Source organism: Saimiri boliviensis, chromosome 17, assembly GCF_048565385.1.
Source record: "Saimiri boliviensis isolate mSaiBol1 chromosome 17, mSaiBol1.pri, whole genome shotgun sequence".
Classification (NCBI taxonomy): Eukaryota; Metazoa; Chordata; class Mammalia; order Primates; family Cebidae; genus Saimiri; species Saimiri boliviensis.
In genome coordinates this window covers 72,190,528-72,213,581 of record NC_133465.1, presented here as the reverse complement: position 1 = coordinate 72,213,581, position 23,054 = coordinate 72,190,528, and the positions used below count along the sequence as shown (strand labels likewise).

The 23,054-nt window shown below is 51.3% G+C and overlaps 1 protein-coding gene across 2 annotated transcripts in view; it reads right to left on the bottom strand.

Moving 5' to 3' along the window:
• Window positions 1-23,054, bottom strand: part of TBCD (tubulin folding cofactor D) — a 205,699-nt gene that overhangs the window by 137,486 nt on the left and 45,159 nt on the right. For both annotated transcript variants that reach the window (XM_074389091.1, XM_039476649.2), the window contains exons 10-13: window positions 21,353-21,495; window positions 19,728-19,788; window positions 18,096-18,170; window positions 11,991-12,085 (exon numbers count right to left, since the gene is read on the bottom strand). In XM_074389091.1, coding sequence (XP_074245192.1) covers window positions 11,991-12,085; window positions 18,096-18,170; window positions 19,728-19,788; window positions 21,353-21,495 — 374 coding nt within the window. The remainder of the gene's footprint in view (window positions 1-11,990; window positions 12,086-18,095; window positions 18,171-19,727; window positions 19,789-21,352; window positions 21,496-23,054) is intronic.

Sequence of the window (23,054 nt, the reverse complement as noted above, 5' to 3'; positions counted from 1 at the left end):
GGGTGGATCACGAGGTTGAGAGATCGAGACCATCCTGGTCAACATGGTGAAACCCCGTCTCTACTAAAGATACAAAAAATTAGCTGGGCATGGTGGCACATGCCTGTAATCCCAGCTACTCAGGAGGCTGAGGCAGGAGAATTGCCTGAGCCCAGGAGGCGGAGGTTGCGGTGAGCCGAGATCGCGCCATTGCACCCCAGCCTGGGTAACAAGAGCGAAACTCCGTCTCAAAAAAAAATAATAATAATAAAAATAAAGAGTTAAATTTCAATAAAATGCTATTTTATGTTGTTTCGGCCAACTCTATACTAATAATTTTTAAAAACCCAATCTAGAAAACCTTTTAAATCATCAGCATCTTCAGTTTAAGTGAGCTTTGTTACACCACTGTCAGGCATCCTGTCATAAAGCGGTTTTTCAGTCTGTTTGGGAAAGAGGCAAGTGGGATTTGCGTAGATTCACTTGTAAATACTGGATTGGAGACTTTTGTGCAAGTTTTCTCAAATAAAGGCTAGCAGAAACCATTTTAGGTGTAAAAAAAAAATTAGCATCTTACAACCATACAAAATGTAAAAGTTGAAGTTTACATTCATGTTATTTTCTTTTGTAGCAGATAAATGATGGAAAGATCAATAAAAATTCTTAGGCATGGAAATACATTATATTAGGGTAAAATGCTGGGAAAGAAGTATATGGAAATATGGGCTCGAGAAGAAAAAGAGTAACATTTCTGTGAGAGAAAGACTTGCCTATGAATTGTTTTTTAGACAGGGTCTCGCTCTGTGGCCCAGGCTGGATTGCAGTGGCGCATGCACAGCTCACTGCAGCCTTGACCTTCCTAGGCTCAAGTGATCCTCCCACCTCAGCCTCCCAAAGTACTAAGATTACAAGTGTGACACACGGCGCCCGGCCCTGTGAAATTTTTAATGGAAAATGGTAGATTATTCTACCTAGATGTCCTGGATTTATTTAGATGAGTGATACAATCGTTTTATTTTAAAATGACAATACTCAGCATGGCAAATGGTTATTTGCAACGGGTTAGATTTATATAGAACTTATAAGAAGGATTCCAAAGAAGTATCTGAGGCCACTGCCTCGAGCTGTCCCTAAAGCAGCAGCAAGGGCACCAGCAAGCCCCCGCCTCTAACAGCCACTACATCAACCCAAGGGTCACACGGTCAGATGCAGAATCATAAACACAAATACAGTGCTGACTAGCACGCGGGGACTTCTGTTTATATACATACATCAATATGTTCTGGCAAAGAACAGAAATATCACACCTCCAGCTTTCCAGAAACTAAACAGCCATGTGGGGAGCAGTGACAAGCCATCACATGTCGCGGTCCACAGTGAGACCTAAGGCCTCACACCCTGCAGACAAGGAGCTCTCATGTCACACCCCCAAGAACACAGCCCTTGGTGTCAAGGGCCCAAAATCCTGAGAACATCATTTGATCGCTCAGCAAAAAGCACCAGGAATCATCTTAAATGACAAACAGGAAGCAGCAGAGGTGGCTGAGCGCCTCCTGCCACGGTGCAGCGTGGGGAGCTATGCCTGGCACAACGGCTGCAGCACAGGCTATGCGTGCCTGATGCACGGAGACCTGCACCCCCCCAACACAATCTCTCCAAAGGCCATTTGCAATCACTCATCCGTTGCAACCAGGATAAGCCCTTTGTGTCTATCTTTAAAAGGAAAACAGACTCCTAGAACTTTCAAGCAAAAAAAAAAAAAAAGAGAGACCTATTTTTTAACTATACTACTTTTCTGCATTTATGCGTGATGCAACTTAAGAGCTAAACACTTCTAATTTTTGCATACAAAAAGTTGAACATAGAATTACCACATGACCCAGTAATTCCACTTCTGGGCATATACCCAAAGGAACTAAAAAAAAAAAAGCGGGGGTGGTCTCAGGCAGGTACCTGCATCCACGTCCATAGCAGCATCACTCACAACACACAGCAGGTAGAAACAACCCAAGCGCCCGCTGATGAATGCATCAATCAGGTGCAGTGGTGCACACCGGGTATCACAGCTCTCGGGAGGCTGAGGCAAGAGGGTCACTAGAGCCCAGGAGTTCAAAGCTATAGCGCACTATGTCTGGGCCTGTGAATAGCCACTGCGCTTCAGCAGGGACAACATAGTGAGACCCCATCTTTAAAAAAATAAAGATACGGTATGTCCACACAATGAAATATTATTCAGCCTTTAAAAGAAAGAAAATTCTAGGCAGGGCACAGTGGCTCACACCTGTAATCCCAGCACTTTGGGAGGCCGAGGCAGGGGAATCAAGAGGTCAGGAGTTCGAGACCAGCCTGGCCAATATGGTGAAACCCTGTCTATACTAAAAATACAAAAATTAGTCAGGTGTGGTGGCAGGCACCTTTAGTCCCAGCTATTCGGGAGGCTGAGGCAGGAGAATTACTTGAACCTCAGAGGTGGAGGTTGCAGTGAGCGGAGATCGTGCCACTGCACTCCAGCCTGGGGGTGACAGAGCGAGACTTCATCTCAAAACAAAAAAATTAAAAAAAAAAAAAAAAGCCAGGTGCAGTGGCTCAAGCCTGTAATCCCAGCACTTTGGGAGGCCGAGGCGGGTGGATCATGAGGTCAAGAGATCGAGACCATCCTGGTCAACATGGTGAAACCCCGTCTCTACTGAAAATACAAAAAGTTAGCTGGGCGTGGTGGCGCGTGCCTGTAATCCCAGCTACTCAGGAGGCTGAGGCAGGAGAGTTGCCTGAACCCAGGAGGCGGAGGTTGCAGTGAGCCGAGATGGCGCTATTGCACTCCAGCCTGGGTAACAAGAGCGAAACTCCACCTCAAAAAAAAAAAAAAAGAAAATTCTGATACATGTTACAACATGGATTAACCTTGAAAACATGATGCTAAATAAAATAAATCAGACACAAAAGGCCAAATATTGTACACTTCCACTTATACAAGATCTCTAAAACATGCAGTCCTTTTTCAAGCAGAAAGTAGACTAGAGTTACCAAGAGTTGAACGGGAAAAGAATCAGGGTGAGTTACTTCTTAATCTGGGGTGATGAGAAGTTTAGGAACCGGACAACGGTGATGGTTACACAAAAGTATGACTGTAATTAATGCCACTGGATTAATATGCTTAACAACAATTAAAATAGCAAATTTTTGTTAAATATATTTTACCACAGTTTTCTAAGTAATAATGTCCTAAAAACCATGGAGTTACATGTATTTAAATGGGTAAATTATATGGTAGGCAAATTACATATCAATAAAGCTGAGAAAGAAATAAAGGATCCTTGAATTCACATGTGAGAGAAGACACTGACAACACCCTTTCTGAACAGTCTTAACAGGCCCACCGCCATGTGTCCCCACGAGTGTTCACGTTCGGACAAAGTGCCACGTTCTGGAGGGAGGGAGGGAGAGCGGGGTGGAGTAAAGCACGAAGCACATACATTCGCTCGAGGAAAAACCACTTTAATACCAAACACGGAACCATCAGTCCACATACGAAGTCAAAGATGCCTCATGCTTTTTGTTTTCCTGAAAACCTGAAAGCTTAAAAGTATACCGAGATTTAAAAAGCAGACAAAAACGTGGGCAACTGGCCACCAAGGCCGTGTCAGGACGTGCTCGGAGCCGCCCTCACTCAGGCCCCCTGCTCACCTGGGAACTGCGGTACCCAGACCAGTAGAGGACAGCAGGGTCAGGCCAGGCCACGGCCAGGGCTGGACGGATGGCAGGGCACCCCACGGGAGCCTGAGCCAGCCTCGGCACTAGGCCCCACGGCTCCACCAGGGAGGGAGCGCCCTGTCTCTAGACCTCAGCTGGAGCTGCTCTCCTGGATCACCTTCACCTCTGTGCTCCAGAGCCTGTGAGGAAACTCTGGTCCTTCCTCCTCTCAGAATCGGACTCCTCCTCCTCCAAGCATCCCTTTGGAAGGAGCCCCCCTCCATCGGTTTCCTTCCTTCCGTGTCAGCTGTGTCCTTTCCTCTTCTCCACCCCCCAGTGCCAGAGAGCCTGGAAGCCCAGTTCAAGCTTCACCCACTCACCTGCCTTCTCTCACTCCCTCCTGATCCATAACCGTGTAGACCATTTCTGTGTGGAGGCTCTAAAATGTCACTCACTGTCCTCCTTACTATCTCACCCTGTTTCACTTAATAGAACAGCAAATTCGTTGAGTTCAGAGTCCTTCCTTTTCTCCTCCTTCACAGCTATATAGGGTCTCAATCCGAACCATGCAACGCTGTGGTGGCTCTGAAATGGCCTCGCTGTTCCGTTCCTTCCCACTGTGCCACGGCGTCTCCTCCCATTTCCGATTTTGTGCTGCCTAATTTCCAAACCCCCAGTGTCTTCCTGAAGCCCCTCTGGGGTCGGGTCCCAGGCATTTTTCTGTGCCCGCTCTCCTGCTCTTCGGCCGTCGCAGCTCGTGGCAGCCTCCGCTCCTCTTTCTGAGATGCTGCGGCCAGGCGTCCATCCGGCTTGGCTCCTTCAGGGTAGCAGCTCTCAGTGTCAATGTCACCCTCAAGGTCTTCCCCAAGTCTTATTCAAGGCACTGGCTGGCCCACCACTGTGGATCTCAGCGCCCTCTCTGCTTTCTGAACGGCTTTATCTGTGCTCCGAAACTGCCCCTTCTTTGATTTGTTCCCTTGTTTCAACGCCTGCATCTCCCTGCAAACCCTGTCCTTCGCCGCCACAGACATGCTGTGTTCTGACCTCCACTGCCAAGAGCGGCGGGTGCCAATCGCATTTGTTATAGGAAGGACTTGCAGCATTTTCGTTATCCACAGAGAAAAAAAAAAAAAGTTTCTTTCAGAAGCCAGAAAAGACAGTCCACAGGTGGGAATTAATCTACTGAATGACACTTTTAACAAGACCCCAACGCAGATGCAGCAACATCTTCACGAGATGCTGCTTGTACATCTTCGACGAGTGCTGAGAGCATGTGCTCAATGCCACTTCACACATTCTTCAACATTTATAAAATTTATATAAATCTATACAATTTGGTTTATTAAAAATTTTTCAAAATTTATAAAATTTACAAAAATGTATTAAAAATTTTTTGAAAAATCTCACTTTAAATAAGAGTTAGGCAGCCTGTATTTCCAACATATAGGGCTTACCACCTGGTGCAGGTTCACAGGGACCCAGCCGTCTAGCAGTAAAATAAACATGCTCTCCATCCTTCAGAAAACTGAAGGAAGGTTAAGATGGTCTTCTCTGCAGCTGTGGGACACTAGACAATTAGACTTTGTAGGACATAGGGGTGACAGATTGCACCTGCTGGGGGAAGGGATCGGCCTCCTTGAGCAAGGGCAGTGAAGACCCCAGCCTGAGGACTGCAAGGGGAGCAGGCATGAAAAAAAGCTTTGTAAATGCTAATTTAACAGAGGCCTGCTTCAGCCACACAGTGTATATAAACAGACCTATGCCACCAACACAGCCCTCAAATCTGTTATTTGAGAAACACATATGCAAAGGTTTCTTCCTTTTTATACTTTAAAGCAAAGGTTAAATGCTGGGAAGCAAGTGTGAGCCACTGTGCTCAGCCTTAGACAAAGACTTTAAATTAACTGCCTTAAATATGCTCACAGATCTCAAGGAAACAGTGTACAAATTTGGAAGGCCAAGGAGGGCAGATCACGAGATCAGGAGTTCAAGACCAGCCTGATGAACGTGGTGAAACCCCGTCTCTACTAAAAAAAAATTTTTTTTTTTCATTAGCCAGGCATGGTGGTGGGCGCATGTAATCCCTGCTGAGGCAGGAGAATTGCTTGAACCCAGGAGGCGGAAGTTGCAGTGAGCCAAGATCATGCCAGCCTGGGCAACAGAGTGACACTCCATATCAAAAAAGAAAAGAAAAGAAAACTGTGGACAAAGAACTAAAGGAGACCAAGGGAACAACAGCTAAACTAACATGGAATGTTGATAAAGAAACAGAAATAAAAAGAAGCTGAGCACAGTGGCTCATGCCTATAATCCCAGCACTAAGAGAGGCCAAGGCAGGAAGATCCCTTGAGTCCAAGAATCTGAAAGCAGCCTGGACAATAAGGTGAGATCCTGTTTCTACAAATTTTATTTTTATTAGTCAGCTGCAGCGGAACAGGCCTGTAGTCTCAGCTACTCAAGAGGCTGAGGCGGAAACTGCTTGGGACGGGGAGGTTGAGGATGTGGTAAGCCGTGATCCTACCACTGCACTCCAGCCAAGGCGACAGCGCAAGACCCTGTCTCAAAAAGAAATTATCACAAGAGAACTAAAGAAAAATTCTAGAACTGAGGACTCGAGCTAAAATGAGTGCAGAACCTGAGAAACTCACCAGGCACCATCAAGCATACCAACACGTGTATTAACATAACAGGAGTCCCACAGGGAGAGGAGAGAAAGGGGCAGCAAAAATACCTGAAGAAATAATGACTGAAAATTTCCCAAGTTTGATAAAAGACATGAATCCACACATCCAAGAAGCTCAGAAAAACACCAAATGCTAGTTATTACCCAAGTCAGTATGCACAATTCTCAATCCAATAAGGATAGCAAGGAAAACAGGATTCATACAAAATGTCCAGAGAGATCAGAACACTTGACGTTTTTCAAAAAGCAAAATACTAATAAAAACCACAAAATGCATAATTAGGAGCACATGTATACATTTTACCAAAACAGTACCTACCGTTGGCTTGGTGTAGTAGCTCATGCCTGTAACCCAGCACTTTGGGATGCCGAGACAGGCAGATCACTTGAGGTCGAGTTTAAGACCAGCCTGGCCAACATAGTGAAACCTTGTCCCCACTAAGAATACAAAATTTAGCCAGGCAAAGTGGCACAAGCCTGTAATCCCAGCTACTCGGGAGGCTGAGGCATGAGAATCGCTCGAACCCAGGAGACAAGGTGCAGTGAGCTGAGATGGCGTCACCACACTCCAGCCTGAGGGACAGAGCAAGACTGTAAACCAGGCATCCCCAACCTGCGGCCCCCTGAGGCCATTTATCCGGCCCCCCCGCCGCACTTCAGGAAGGGGCACCTCTTTCATTGGTGGTCAGTGAGAGGAGCACAGTATGTGGCGGCCCTCCAACAGTCTGAGGGACAGTGAACTGGCCCCCTGTGTAAAAAGCTTGGGGACGCCTGCTTTTAAACAAAATAAAAAGTACAGTTAAACCAAATACATCCCACCTGTGCGTGTCGTACGCAACAGAGGAAATCGTATGGCTCACGAACGTTACTGAGCTTACTCGTGGTCAGCACTGCCCACCTCCTCCTGCCACAGCAGCAGAGGGGTTCAAAGAGGAGACACAGAAAAGGCAAAAGACCTACACCAGGACCCGTCCAGAGAAGTCCTGGAATTTGGATCACCTAAAATAAAGACCAAGTAGCCCCTTCACGATGGTCCTCAAACAGAGGTGACGGCACAGTAAAGAGCCGGGCCACTGTCCACAGACCTCGGCAGGAAGACCGCTTGAGTGCAGCGGTGCGGCCGCGACTCACGGCAGCCTCGGCCTCCCGGGCTCGGGCAATTCTCCCACCTGAGCCTCCTGAGCAGCTGGGACAACAGGCATGCTCCACTGCACCAGACTACTTTTTTAAAAAAAATTTTGCAGAAATAGAATGTCACTTTGTTGCCCTGACTGCTTTCAAATTCTTTTAAAAACTAGCTGAGTGTGATGCTGTGCACAGAGTCAGAGACTAAGAAATAGGCTTACAAGCACAACAGATGGGGACTGTGTGTGTGTGTGTGTGTGTGTGTGTACTGTATGTGTACAGAGGAAGCAGCAGGATTCCCTAAAAAGTAACCCAGAGAAAATGGGATGCTTCTTTCCTGAGCGCCCCTGTCCAACGTGTAGAGTACCCCTATTCAGAGGACTAAGGGCAAAAAGACCTAGGGTGCCTTCCAGGCAAACAGCACACCACTGCCTGCCCACCTGACTTCTCCAGTTCTGCTTCTTCCTCCGTTAGCACCACCAACGAAGCTCTACATTTCCTCCGAGTCAGACAGAAGTTTTCGTCATCAAACATGCTCATCTATATTGTCTTTCTGGAACATTTCTTTGCCAAGCATTTGTTTTCGCTTTTTATTTATTTTTTATTTTTTGAGACCGGGTCTCGCTCTGTCACCCAGGCTGGAGTGCAGTGGTGCGATCTTCGCTCACTGCAATCTCCGCCTCCCGGGTTCAAGCGATTCTTCTACCTCAGCCTCCCGAGTAGCTAGGATAGGTGTGCACCACCACACCCAGCTAATTTTCTGTTTTTAGTAGAGACAGGTGTTCACCATGTTAGCCAAGCTGGTCTCAAACTCCTGGCCTCAGGTGATCTCCCCGCCTCAGCCTCCCCAAGTGCTGGGATTACAGGTGTGGGCCACCATGCCAAGCCTGTTTTCACTTTCAAACTAAACTGACAGAGAACCACAGTAACTCTCCAATGTGACAGGAGATGCAGGGACTGGTCAGCCGCGCAACATGGAGGAGGCCGAAGGGCTGAGCCTGAGCTATGACTCCAAAAAGACCTCCTGGCTCCCACAGCTGCCATGTTTGTGCGTCTGTTTGTTTAGAGATGGGGTCTCACTACATTGCCCAGGCTGGTCTCAAACTCCTAGGCTCAAGTGATCCTCCTGCTGCCTTGGCCTCCCAAGAGGCTAGGACTACAGGCACCACCACTGCACCTGGCTCGCAGCTATAGCTTTAAACAAATGAGATGGCTCTCAGAGGAACAGTGCGAGGTCTAAACCAAAAACAGAAAGTATGCTGCAAACACTCAACAAATGTCAGCCCTGTATCCACACCATGTATCAGCGTATCCACACCATGTATCAGTTTCTGAACAACAGCTTGACCCTTTCATTTATGACAGCAAGCATCCTCTCTCTCCAGCTGCCTGGGGTCAGTGGATGCTGCCATAAGACACGACAGAAAACACACGCACAGCGAGCCAGGAGTCTCTCATCTCCTTCAAGTTAACCTGGAGCTGGCACCCCAGAGCCATCCCGGCCATACATTCTCACACGCCTGCACATACATCCAGTCTGACAAATGCACATTACCAGTCACTTACTTGGGATGGAACAAAAGGTTAAAGAAAACCACAGAAGTACAACTTCATTACTTAGGGAGAGACAGTGATTTCTTAGCTATGACACCAGAAACACAGAAATAAAAGACTGATGAGCTAGACTTAATTAAAATCTAAAACCTTTGATGGGTCAAATGTCACCATCAAAGAAACTGAAAACACACCAGGCACAGCCTGTAATCCCACCAATTTGGGAGGCTGAGACAGGAGGATCACTTGAGGCCAGGAGTTCAAGACCAGCCTGGGAAACACACTAAGACCTCATCTCTACAAAAAAAAAAAAAATTTTAATTAGCCAGGAATGAGCGCCAGGCACAGTGGCTCACGCCTGTAATCCTAGCACTTTGGGAGGCTGAGGCGGATGGCACTTGAGCTCAGGAGTTCAAGACCAGCCTGGACAACACAGGAAAACCCCATCTCTACAAAAAGTACAAAAACTAGCTGGGCACAGCGGCACGCACCTGTAGCCCCAGCTGCTTGCGGGGCTGAGGTAGGCAGACCACTTGAGCCTGAGAGGTGGAGACTACAGTGAGCTGAGATCACGCCACTGCACTCCAGTCTGGGCGATGAGAGTGAGATCCTGTCTCAAAAAAAGGGAAAAAATTAGCCAGGTGTGGTGGTGAGCCCCTGTAGTCCCAACTACTTGGGAAGCTAAGGTGGGAATATGGCTTCAACCCAGGAGATCGAGGTGGCGGTAAGCTGTGATGGTGCCATTGTACATTAGCCTGGGCAACAAGCAAGACTCTGTCAATCAATCAATCAATAGAAAGTGAAAAGGCAACCATAGAATGCAATAAAACATTTGCAAATCATATATCCAATAAGAGACCTATATCCAGAATACATGAAAAACTCTTACTTACAACAACAATTTAAAAAGTCAATTTTTTAAATGAGTAAAAGAACTTGAATAGACATTTCTCCAAAGAAGATATACAAACAGGCAGCAAACACAGAAAATGCTCAGTGTTATTAGCCATCAGGGAAAAGCAAACCAAAAGCATGATATGGTGGCACTTCACACTCACTAGGGTGGTTTTGGCTTTTTTGTTTTTTTTTTGTTAAAGAAGCAGGGTTCCAACACTTCAGGAGGCCAAGGCAGGTGGATCGCTTGAGCTGAGGAGTTCAAGACCAGCCTGAGCAATATGATGAAGCCTTGTCTCTAAAAAAACTACAAAACATTACCAGGGCATGGTGGTGAGCATCGGTGGCCCCAGCTGCTCAGGAGGCTAAGGTGGGAGATCGTCTGGGCCTGGGACATGGAGACTACAGTGGGCAGAGATTGCACCCCTGCACTCCAGCCAGGGCAACAAAGTGAAACCCCGCCAAAAAAAAATGTTTAAGTTAAAAACAAATGTTGGTGAGGATGCAGAGCAACAAGAACCCTCATCCGCTGCAGGCAGGCCTGTAAAACGGTGCCACCATTTTGGAAAAAGTTTGGCCGTTTCTTAAAAAGTTAAATATGGAGTTACCACATGACGCAGCATTTCTACTTCTAGGTCTATTCCCAAAGGAAATGAAAACACACATCCACTCAACAACGTGCACAGAAACGTTCACGGCAGCATTATTACAACGGTGAAAGGTGGAACCACCCAGGTGTCCATCAGCTGCTGAAGAGGATAAAGCATGGCGTGCAGTGCATTCACAAATTTACACACAGGACGAGGCTCTACCACAGGAAGGAAGGAGGCACTCCACCAGCTATAACACGGAGGAACTAAAACCATTAGGTGCAGGGGAAGAACTGAGACACCAGAGTTCACACGCTGCAGGTTCCACTTTTATGAAATTTCTACAAAAGACAAATTCACAGAGACGCTGGAGACGTGGTGGCCAGGGCGGGCTGCTGGGGAGAGTGGAGAGTGACAGCTCTTAAACACAGGATTCATTTCGGAGGCAATGAAAATATTCAGAAATTAAATTATGGCGATGGTTGCACACCTCTGTAAATACATAGAAACCACTTAACCGTAGACCTAAATGAATAAATTTTATAGGATGTAAATTAGATCTCAAAAAAGAGGTCTAAAAATTTAAAAACTCTAAAAAAAAAAAAAAACAAGCAGAAACATTAAAAAAAAGAACTGCAGGCTCTAAAAGCTCTCCCCATACATCACAATGCCAAGTGCAAAGCTGTCACTTCAGATGCCACCACAGCTCTGCCCTGGGAAGACGCAAGGCCGCAGCATCTCAGGTGCCTGTTCTGGACAGACGTCTGGATAGGCCCAGACCCTCCCGGGGTGTGCCGTGTCTGTGGTGGGGCCCTCTCAGGATGGGCCCCCTCTCTCCTGTACAGACATCCATTCCTTCCTGCCCCCAGAGGGTACCACCAGCCACACCCAGGGACCCTCCCACCAAACACAGACAGGGTTGCGTGAGGCCCCAGCACAACAGCTGGTCTGGGCAGTGCCTCTGCGCCTGCCGTGCCATGCCCTCTGTCCCCACCACACTGCGGGCCACCACAGAGCTCTCCAGCCCTCCACCCCAGTTCCCGCCCTGACTCCACGCAGGCCTGACCCTCATCTCCAGGGAGTACTGCATCACTCCGGGTGACCCAAGATGCTGCCGGGGTACCTGGTTCTACAACTCAAGCAGGTGCCACCATATGTGTTCTTAAGGGGCAACAATGCCCCTCAAGAATGAAAACCGGTTCTGGGGAATAAGAAAATCAGATGTTACAATGATTCATGGCCCTCCAAAACCAAGCACACAGGGTAACCTGTGGCATTAAAATTTCACACCAGAAAAACGAGGCAACCACGCAATGACGAAGGCCAGTGTGAGAAAAAGATGGACAGATCCCGTTCTCAAGCTCTTCTGTGCATTCTCGAGGCAGGGCTATCCTGTGGAGGTGGGTTCAGACAAGCAGCCACAGCCTGCCACGGGCAGCCTTGGCAACGCAGCTGACCGTGCTCCAGCTACTCACCATCCGCGAGTCGAGACGGCAGCAGCAGGCCTCTCCTGCCCAGCTCCGCCAGCGCCAGACATCCCCCGTGCCAGGCCCTGTCGGTCTCCTGGAAACTGAGAGCAACAGAGACCATGAGATCAGAGCTCCCGTGTCAGCCTTTGGTTCAAAGTCCACAGTGCAGCAAGAATCAGAGGCTGGTAAGTCCACGTCCTGTGCCCGTGAGGCACACTAAAACCCGTTAGTAAGTTTCTCAAGTGTCAAGGCTGGGCGTGGTGGCTCACTCCTGTAATCCCAGCTACTCGGGAGGCTGAGGCAGGAGAATCGCTTGAACTTGGGAGGCGGAGGTTGCAGTGAGCCAAGATCACGCCACTGCACTCCAGCCTGGGCAACGACTCTTGTCTCTTAAAAAAATAAAAATAAATGATCAGTTGGCTGAAGAAATAACACACTGCGACTGAGTACGAAGACAGCAGCTGTACTCCCCAGTGCCTCTCTTCAGCTCTCCCGAGAGTGAGGAAGAGTCATGGTCAGTCCCCAAACAAAGAGACCGTCCCGTCGTGCCTTCCCAGGTGGGGTTCCCACCACAGCAGTGCCGCTCCAAGTACAGGCAACACCTGTGCTCCCAGGAAGAGAAGTATGGCACTGAAAACAGCACGTGAAGCGTATGTCAGTAGAAGCGGGAGCAGGGAGACCGCCTTTAAATGACACCCCACTGTTTAGGCATCAAATTCAAAATTAATAGCTGAAATAATGAATTGGCATTTCAAGATTTTTCACAGTATTTGAAATATGAACTTTTAACGAACTAATGCAATGCCAATCGATCAAGCCATAAGTCATTTTATTTATTTTATTTATTTTTTTTTTTTGAGACAGAGTTTTGCTCTTGTTGCCCAGGCTGGAGTTTAGTGGCACAATCTGAGCTCACCACAACCTCCGCCTCCCAGGTTTCAGCAATTCTCCTGCCTCAGCCTCCCAAGTAGCTAGGATTACAGGCATGCACCACCATGCCCAGCTAATTTTATATTTTCATTAGCGACAGGGTTTCTCCACGTTGGTCAGGCTGGTCTCGAACTTCCGATGTCAGGTGATCAGCCCGCCTCGGCTTCAGATTACAGGCGTGAGCCACCAAGCCCGGCCATATTTTATATTTAATAATTTCGCTGGGGTGGTTCAGAAGCTCTACTGAGGCTATCGCAAAAAGCCGGCAAGTGACAGGGCTTTCACTCAATCTAATTAAATTGATTTGGCAGTAAAGAAATGTTTAGGGCCGGGCGGGCGCGGTGGCTCATGCCTGTAATCCCAGCACTTTGGGAGGCCGAGGCGGGCGGATCACGAGGTCAAGAGATCAAGACCATCCTGGTCAACATGGTGAAACCCCGTCTCTACTAAAAATACAAAAAAGTAACTGGGCATGGTGGCACGTGCCTGTAATCCCAGCTACTCAGGAGGCTGAGGCAGGAGAATCGCCTGAGCCCAGGAGGCGGAGGTTGCGGTGAGCCGAGATCGCGCCATTGCACTCCAGCCTGGGTAACAAGAGCGAAACTCCGTCTCAAAAAAGAAACGTTTAGGAAAACCAACTAAACTGTCTGACCAGCTGGCAATTGACATACACAGGAATACTTAGGACAGGGGTCCCCAAATTACAGCCCCGCGGGCCGCATGCGGCCCCGAGGCCATTTATCCAGCCCCCACCGCACTTCAGGAAGGGACGCCTCTTTGGAGCACTGTATGTAGTGGCACCAAAGTGCGGCATCACTCACGTACAGTACTACTTCCGGTGATGCGGGACGCACACGTCACAGCTCCGGAAGCGCGTCATATGACGCACATCTGGTCTGCGGCCGCGGGGCCCCACATCACCGGAAGCAGTGTGAAATAACAGCAGAAGTAGGAAGAAAGGCAAAGCACTAGAACCATTACTACACAGTACAATGGCCCCCATACTCCCCCAAATGTACAACAACACAATGGCCCTTATAACCTCCCTTTGCCCAAAAGTCTCCCCCCACATGACTACACACCGTGTTTCCCCTATTATAAGACCCTGTCTTATATTAATTTTACCCCCAAAAGACGGGGGCTGTCTTATTTTTAGGAGGTGTCTTCTAATAGGGGAAACATGCAGCAGTGGGCTTCCCACAGAAGAGGCCCACCGCCGCTGCAGATGTCCAGGACGCTGTATACACAGAGTCACAGGCTGATCACCGCCATCCCTGTGTACAGCACTGGAGGCGGTGCTGGGCCTGTGACACTGTATACCGCTGTCTGGGATAATGGAGGCAGCAGCGCTGGCTGTGAAGGGTGTCACACCTTGCATAGTCCAGCCCTCCAACAGCCTGAGGGACAGTGAACTGGCCCCCTGTGTAGAAAGTTTGGGGACCGCTGACTTAGGAAAACTGGCGAGTGCCTGTCACCGGGCGGCTGCCTCACCTCCTGTGTGCCCGGCTGAAGGAGAGGGGCTGAGATGGACACCAGCTGCCCCTGGGAGCTCATCGTCACTGAGTGACTGGATCACAACGACACTCTTTCTGAGTTCCAGATGTTTCACTGAGTGTCTGTCCAGAGGCTCAGCAAACCTGTGCATATTTTCACATTGGCACTTGTGTCCTCTAGGGTTTTAATTGGAGAAAGATGCTTCACACTTTTCACAAAGAGTAACATCTGAATGAACTTGATAAAGTACCATCGTTACTGTGACTTAAATAAACTAAAACGAATGCCTGTCAGGCCAACATCTACTTCTAATCAGATGTGTGTCCACTGTGGCACAGTGGCAAGGGCGGCATGGTTCAGGGGGTGCCGTCCGCCAATGAGACTGGCCCAAGGCACCCAGCACCACCACGGCATGTGTCGAACCTGAGAGGGGACCCTGTCCTTGGATGCCAGGGGTTCAGGGGGAAGCCAGGCAGCCGGGGGCACGTTCCTGCCCTCAGATCCAAGCCTGAGGCACTCCTGGTCTCAGGGAAGTGGAGAAAACAGAAAACCGTGGAAGCTATGAGTGGCGGCGTGGGCAAGCTGGAGAGAGAGAGAAGGGGGGCAAAGAGTGTCACAGGGACATGGGTCTCAGATCATCAAGTGCCAGGGAAAAAGCACGAAACTGATGTAAAATGACCTCAAAGATGCGTTTGGTAGAACAGTGTGACAAGTAGTCGCTATCTCTGTAAAACGAAATAAACAATTTTAGCCAGGCACAGGGTTCATGCCTGTAGTTCCAGCACTTTGGGAGACCGAGGCAAGAGGAACATTTGAGGCCAGGAGTTCAAGACCAGTTTGGGCAACATAGCAAGACCCCATCTCCACAAAAATAAAATAAATAATTAGCCAGGCGTGGTTGAGCACACCTGGAGTCTTAGCCACTCAGAGGTTGAGGCAGGAAGATCACTTGAGCCCAGGAGGTAGAGGCCGCAGTGAGCCATGATGGTCCCTGAGCAAAGAGCAAGACCCCATCTCTAAAAACGAAACAAGACAAGAAAACCTTTGTATCCATCTGGTCACACTTGAATCAGTTCCCAGAGGGCTGAGGAACGGGTGCCTCCAGCCACCTGGGGGCGTGGAGGGCAGGCTCTAGGGTCTGGGGAGGCTCTCTGTCTTCTTCCCTTCAGTTAGAATTTTGAATAAAAACATCTCCTAGTCACAAACCTCAATGAAAGTTTAAAGCTAGAAAGAAAGGAACGCCATGTCATGAGTCTCCTGCTGACACTGGCACAGCGTAATGCCACGCCTCCCAGACGCCCCACACTGAGTGTCCAGAAGATGCTCTAGGCAGATCAAGTCAGCAGGACCCAGAGCCGGGCCCAGGCACAGGTTCAGTCGCTTTGCTCACAGGAGAACCCAATGGCGTTGGCAAACACACAGACACGCTTCTCTCCCAGGCACCCTGCTTCTGCCACAGCTGGGGTCTGGCCGTACTCCCTGGGTCCTGGGTAATGCTGTAGGGCTGGTGATGGGACTGGGAGAAGCCCCAGGTCCTACATGAGTTGTGCACACTTAGGGGACGGCCACACCAGCCACACAGGTCCTGGACCCCTGGGGATGGGTACAGCTCCACTCACTGCATAACCTAGCCCAGGAATGGAGCAGGGAGTAAGTTAACCTTCCTGGGTGCTGGGTGTTCTTACAGTTCATGTAATTAATGCCCTTCCTCCAGGCTGTTTCAGAAGAGGCTGGCAGCTTGCCACATGTCCCAGGGAAGGACAAGACTGGAGCAGCCACCATACAGGGCTGCAGGCCACCCCACAGCCAGCAATTCCTGGCTTCCCAGTTCTTCAGACATCCTGCTCCGAGGCTGCGCCTTTTCACGCCACGGTCGACAACCACACACTGAGCACCCAGGGGAAGGGAAGACAGGTGCAGTCCAGAGCTGAATCCCATGAGAACTCGGGGCCACGGCCCTACATCTACTTTGGGATGAAGGCCCTGAGAAGTTAAGAGTAAAAAGGCCATCCCGTCCCAGAACCTAGCTACGAAAACGGAATGAGCACAACAAAATAACAAAACTAAAGGTAAAGAAGCACCTGAAGATTAAACCAGCCAGGACAAATGAAAATAGGCCAAGACTGTGAGCTAGAGTAAGGAACACACAGTCAGAAGAGGCTGCCCATGTGGGAGGAAGGATGGGCGGTGAGTTGAAGGAGACACTCCAGGCCTAAGGAACAGGCGGCCCGGCAGCCAGAAGAGAGGCCAAGTCTAGACAGACGCAGGCAGGCCCAGGGCCCACCTCAGAGCCCACCACACTGCCATGAAGGCCGCAGGTGAGGACGTATACCCACCAAGCCCACCAGAACGGAGCTCCAGGGACACGCCTGAAACAAGGTAGGAGGTCGCACACAGAGAAGCCTAGCGCTTACCGCCCCCCAACCCCTGCCTCCCATCAAGTGGTCACTGTTGAAACAGCTGCACAGCATGTGTTAGTTAGGAATGTTGCCACTGGAAGAATGTTTCTCATACAGGCACACTGCTCTGAAAAAGATGACCCATATCTGACACACAGTTTCCTGTGCTCCTGAAATTGCTACTGAGCAGGCTGGAGGCTAAATGCACAAGAAATCTGCTCCAGAAGGAAAACAAGACTTTGTGGGCTGCTGCGGAGCTGTCCCTGTGACTGACAGGCAGTGAGAGCCCGGGCCTCCGAAGTGCTGACACCACAGCTTTCTCCCCGGCGCCTGGGCGAATGAGGGACGACCACACACCTGGGGTCCTGAGCATGCAGACGCCTTTCTCAACCCTCTGCTTCTCCAACTGGGGGAGACATTCACACAAGCAGAAGGAAGACTCCCTGGGAGGTCCCGTGTGAGCGCACTGGGCCAGAAGCCCCAGGCCCTGCCGCCTGCACACCCCAGTCCACACCCCTACCACACACAAGCCACACGGCCCCAAAGCCCAGAACTCCCAGAAAAGCAGACAAGACAGACACAGCACAGCACTTATGGTTGTCGAAACTCAACTTTTTTTTTTTTTGAGACCGGGTCTCACTCTGCTGCCCAGGATGGAACGCTGCAGTGGCAGCACCACGGCCTACTGAAGCCTGTAACTCCTGGCCTCAAGTGATCCTCCCACCTTAGCCTCCCGAGTAGCTGGGACCACATCCAGCTAATTTTTTAACTTTTTGGAGATAGGGCCTCACTTTGTTACCCAGCTGGTCTCAAATTCACAGGCTCAAGCAGTCCTCCCAATTTGGCCTCCCAAAACCTCCCATTTCATTCAAAGCAAATGCAATTTCAAACTCAGGCCTCAGTCACACCAGCCTCACTTTAAGGTCTGGAGGACACAGGTGGCTAACATGCAGGTGAGGGGCAGGCCAGGACATACACCCACAGAAAGCTCTCGGAGCAGCTCCAACCCACTCAACAGAGCATCTCCTTTCAGAATAAACTCCTGCACGGGTAAACGTGTAAACTGATGTCTCTTTATCCCTAAGCTTTTTAAATAGAATGGAGTTGATAAAAGCAACATACCAGAAGTAACAAGAGCTCTCACGTTTAACTTCAAAATGGTGGAAAAAAAGAGCTTTTGGAGTTCTGACAAATAGCTCAACGAAAAGAAAGCGTGAAAGGATATAAGGAAAGCCAGGGCTTCCCAACTCAAGTCGGGCCCACACACCTCCCCGCTCTTCTCACATACCTGAAGCAGTCCAGCACAGACCCAACCACGTCATCCGCCAGCACTCGGGGAAGCCTGCCAGCCATCCTACCGATACTGAAAGAGAAACGCGGCAATCCGTCAGAGGAGCCAGCCTGTCGCCGAGGGCATGCGTGACATGTGTGAACGCCTGAGCGACCATCCTTTCCTCTAGAGACCAGCAGAGAAGGGGCCAACTCCAAGCAAGCCTGCGCCCTGCTCAGGGCCCCCTAGGTAACATACGCTGGAGGATAAAGGAATGTACACCCTCCTTGGAGCCCTGGTGGTCAAACATGCTGGAGTGTAAAGGAAGGAGCCTGCTCCCTGCTTGGAGCCCCTGTGGTAAACATGCTGCAGGGTAAAGGAGCCTGCACATGTCTGAAGCCAGGTAGATACAAAGGGGACGAGTGAGCACACATGGCACAGGGCAGGTCACCATGTACAACTGTAACACAAACACTGCCGGCCACCAGTGTCGGCTGAGAGCGCCAAGGCAGCAGGTGAACACTGAGGGTTTTACCCTGACCCTCCCTACTGGAGCCGGGCTTCCTGTGTGCGGCCCCAAATGCTGACTGTACAGGGTCCCATCAGGCCAAGTGACATGGGCTCATGGCCCCACATGGAGGCCGCCCAGGGCCAGCTCACAGGGTCCAAGTCCCTGGAGACGGCCCCATGGGGAAGGTCCCAGCCGGAGGCCTCCAGGAAGGACCCTAGGAAGGCCCACCCAGCCTCTCATTGTGTGGGCCCATCACACCCAACCAGACAAGGTTCTGGGCTGAGAAGCCATCCCCGTGGAGAGCAACACAAAGGCCTGCTTGAGCCCCTGAAGCCCTGTGATCGCCTCCCAGAGTCATGGTGTAGACGGACCCTGCACACATGCACGGGAGAGCAAGGGCAAAAAACAGCCTTCCCGTCCCCCAGAACCTGCCGGTCCCTGCACCTGCCTCATCTCCTCCACAGCAGCCCCACCACCCCCGACACCTCAGCACCTGCCGGCCCCTGCACCTGCCTCGTCCTCTCCACAGCAGGGCCCCCTGACACCTCAGCATCATGTGTATTGCTGTCCCTGCATAGCCCCGAGCCCACGAAGCCACCAGCTCCTCCAGGCCAGGGCTCCACCAGTTGTGCTTAAGGCCTGGCCCCGCTGGATCTGCCCCAAGACCTCCTCAGAGACCCAGGCTGCACATCAGCTCCTGCAGGTATGACAGGTGCTAGTGAAGGATGAATGAGGGGCTGTACCTGCTCACCCCACAAAAAAGGTCTCTTCCCTGAGCACCATCACTGTAGGAGCTGTGATCCCATCAGTGGGGAACGATAGGTGGGGGCACAGGGATGAGGATATGAGAAAAACGGGGACATTTAGAGGATAAACAGGCAAACCCAGCCTGCTCGTGACCTGGCACGGCCAGCCAGGGCAGGAGGATGGAGGAGACTGGAGCTCCGCCTCGGGAACCATCTTCACACCAACTCGTAAAGTGACACGCATCAGTTAGAGGAAGCCACGCTGCGCCCCAAAGCGCTTGGAAATCTGTATCTGTTGAATCCCACGTGAAGTTCTCCTGATTGAAAAGGCTCGGCACAGTGGCAGAGAGGCCGGCCCACTCTGCAGGGCGCTCCCGCGGCCGCGACACCTACCCCTTGGCCGCAGACCACCGCACGACAGTGTCCTTGTCCTTCAGCCCGGCCAGCAGCTGCTCTGTAGGAAGAGGAAGGTGATGTATGGTGGTCCGCACAAAGCTCCTAGTCTTCCCACTGTAAGGTGACCCAGCCCATACACTACTCAGTGCACACACTGAAGGGAATTATGTTCAGAATAATATTTAGAGGAAAAGAACGTTTCCTTCTCTGTGTTTTCAGATAATCCCATAAATCCATGTTCCTACATTCTCTGTTCCTACGAAGCAGCTCCGCCCCATCAGAGCAGGCGACAGGAGCAGCTGCCTGCCCCCAGGTGAAAGCCAACATCAAGGGCCCCACCCAGGCCAGGGGAAGGGCCCACAGCTCACATGGGACTAAGGAGGGCTGGGAAAAGCTTCCTAGAGAAAACCCCCGGCTGGTGGCTGCAGGGAGACGTGCTCTCCCAGAGACCAGGCCCTGGTGACAGGCTGAACCTTAAGAAGAACCACACAGAAGCCTAGAGGATTCAAGGAGGGGGTCGGGTCACACAGTGAGGACCGTGCAAGCCTCAGCAGGGTGGAAACCTGGGCCCAAGGGCACCAAGCAGCCCCGGGAAGACCTGATCAAGAAGCTCGATGAATGACTACAGGGGAGGGTGGAGGGACAGTCTGGAGCCAGCACGGCAGCTGTAATGAGGACAGAGGGAATTGCCTGCAGGGGATGGGAGGCAGAGCGAGCCTGGGGCAGGCAGCATACGTGGGGAAGGGGCAGACCCAGGGCCCCACCTGGGACTCGGAGCCGCCCAGCACAGACCTAGGGGGCTCTGAGAAGCAAAGGTCAAGGGAAAAGCAAAAGTGCATGCTGGCTCAGGGCTGGCTCAGGCCGCAGGCGCCCTGAGGGTCACAGTCGAGGTCGGGTGTAGACAACTCCAGGCAGAAACCTGCCCTGGAGGGAGCGGAGGGGATGTGAGCAGAGCTCGGCACAGTACAGGCCGCAAGGCCCTGCCGGCCCATCAGGAAGCTGGGAGAAACTGGGAGGATGGGGGCCTCACAAGGGAGGGGGCATGAGGAGGCCCTGCCTGGGGCCGGGGAAGACCTCATTCGACCCAGGGCAAGAAGGTGGGGCAGTGTGGGGACAGAAGCCAGTCCCAGGATGGCCACCTCAAGGGGCTCACTTTGTTTCCCAGGCTGGTCTCTGTGCAGCAGAGGCCCCACAGGAGGGGACAGGGCAGGGGATGGAGACCCCTGCAAAGTGCAACGTGGTTTAAGGGAGTTCAAAATGGCTCCTGAGTTTAGGAGCTAAGCAGGGTTTTGGGGTAAAGGAGCCAAAGACCTGAGCCCCAGGGACCCCACCTCAATTTCCTGGGAGAACTGTTTCCCGCAGACATGCCCAGCCCCTGAGAGCAAGCAGGTCAGGAAGGTGGGGAGGCGGCGGGAAAAGGGGCTTCTATGGCACACAGGAAGAGACTGTCCACAAGCAGGAACAGGTAGGGTTCCAGAGCCAGAGGACGGGCAGCAGCCGTGCACTGGGCGAAGGGGACAGGGAAGGAGGAAGTGCAGTCCTGGAGCAGGTGGCGGGGGGTGGGGGAACGACACAGCCCAACAACGCCCAAGACCTGAGGCCACGGCTTAGACCCCACACACCTATCACGCTCTCCACACCCTCTGGGACGTCCTCATCTTCGTTGTCATCTGAGGTCAGGAGGGGCGGCTTCTGCTTCTGCTCACTCTGACCCTGAGTGAGGAGCTGCAGATTTGCAGCCAAAGATCGGCAGCCACGCTGATACCTGTGCAGATCAAAGCATTCTCAGATCAGCTCTGCAGCCCAAAACCTAACACACATGTGTCCTGATGACTGAAATCAATAATTTAGTGTCACTCTGAATCTCAAAGGATGCCTGCGAAAATTCCATGTACTTTACATTTACAGAGACTGGATAAGAAGGAAGAACCCCAAGGCACGACCATCAGCGCGAACCACCAGGAAGAGCCTGGTGTGAGCCACAAAGCGGGCTCCGATTCCGGAACATCCTCACCTAGTGTCCAGTTTTGATGATGCAAAGTCAGGAGAGAAGCACAATGACAAGTACACAGACCACAGGACCAGCACTTCCCTGAGGGCGCGCTCAGCCTTCAGGACGTGCTCTGCCTCCTGACAGCCCCTTCCTGAACGGCCACCACTGCCACCACCCAGGCCACACATGGCCCCTTCATCAACAGGTACTGCATCTCGCCCACCACCAGTTCCTACAGATTCTGCTTCCTGAATGCCCCTCAAAAGGCACCAATGTGTAGCCCTCTTCACACCCACTTGGGGCCTCTGCATCATCATCCCCCAGACACGCCATGAAGGAGTCACAGCACAGGCCCTGGGACCTGGCTCACAGTCAGGCCTGCCCTACACCTACTTGCTGCATTGCTCTGCATGGCTCCTGAGTTGCTCCATGCCTCCACTTCCCCCTCAGTAAAACGGGAACGCCGTGCTACACAGAGTCCCCTCCGTAAAATGGAAATGCAGTCTTAAGCAGAGAGCTGTGAGGAGCAGTGAGAGGATGTGCTCAAAGCATGCAGCCCAGCTCCCCACTGAGCAAGACCCCCATGACAAGGCCACTCCTGCCAAGGGTGAGTGCAGGGCAGGCGGCCTGGCTGTGGACCCTGCTTACTGGGCCTCATGCAGAAAAGGCATCCGGTGAGAGTTTGGGGCAGACTCCCAGAGGATAAACAACCTGGGCTTCGGAGGCAGAACCAGAACTCACACCCTGGTGCTGACGCCACCAACCTGCCTTGAATGACTCAACCTAGGTCTCTGGGACTCAGTTTCCAAGTCTAGAAAACAGGGAGAGTCAGGGCAGTTTCCCAGATGGCCCCACACCCCCACCTCCTGGCATTCCTCTCCAAGGGGTGTGGCCTGGGCCCAGAGATTCCCTCCCCGAGAACAGAAAACACAGAAGCCAGAGCTGCCTCCATCCAAAAGGCCGTGGCTTCCACCCGCCTCTCTCAGCCTCCAATGAAGCCGGCTGCCACGTTGTGTGTGCTGCCCTGTGGAGGGGCCCACGTGGTAAGGACTTCGAAGGGATCCCAGCCAACAGCCCAGAAGGCACCAGGTCCCAACGACAACCCATGAGGAGCCTGGAAGCAGACCCTCCCCAACACAGGCCTTGAGATGGCAGCGGCCCAGCGAGTGCCTTCATGAAGCCCCAGAAGAGACCCTGACCAGGGACCTGGCTGAGCCACGTCCGGATCCCAGACCCAACCAAACTGAGGAAAAAGCATACTATTTAAGCTGCTAAGTTTAGGGGTGCACTGTCATGAAGAATAACTGGAATGCATGAAGAGAGTGTCATCA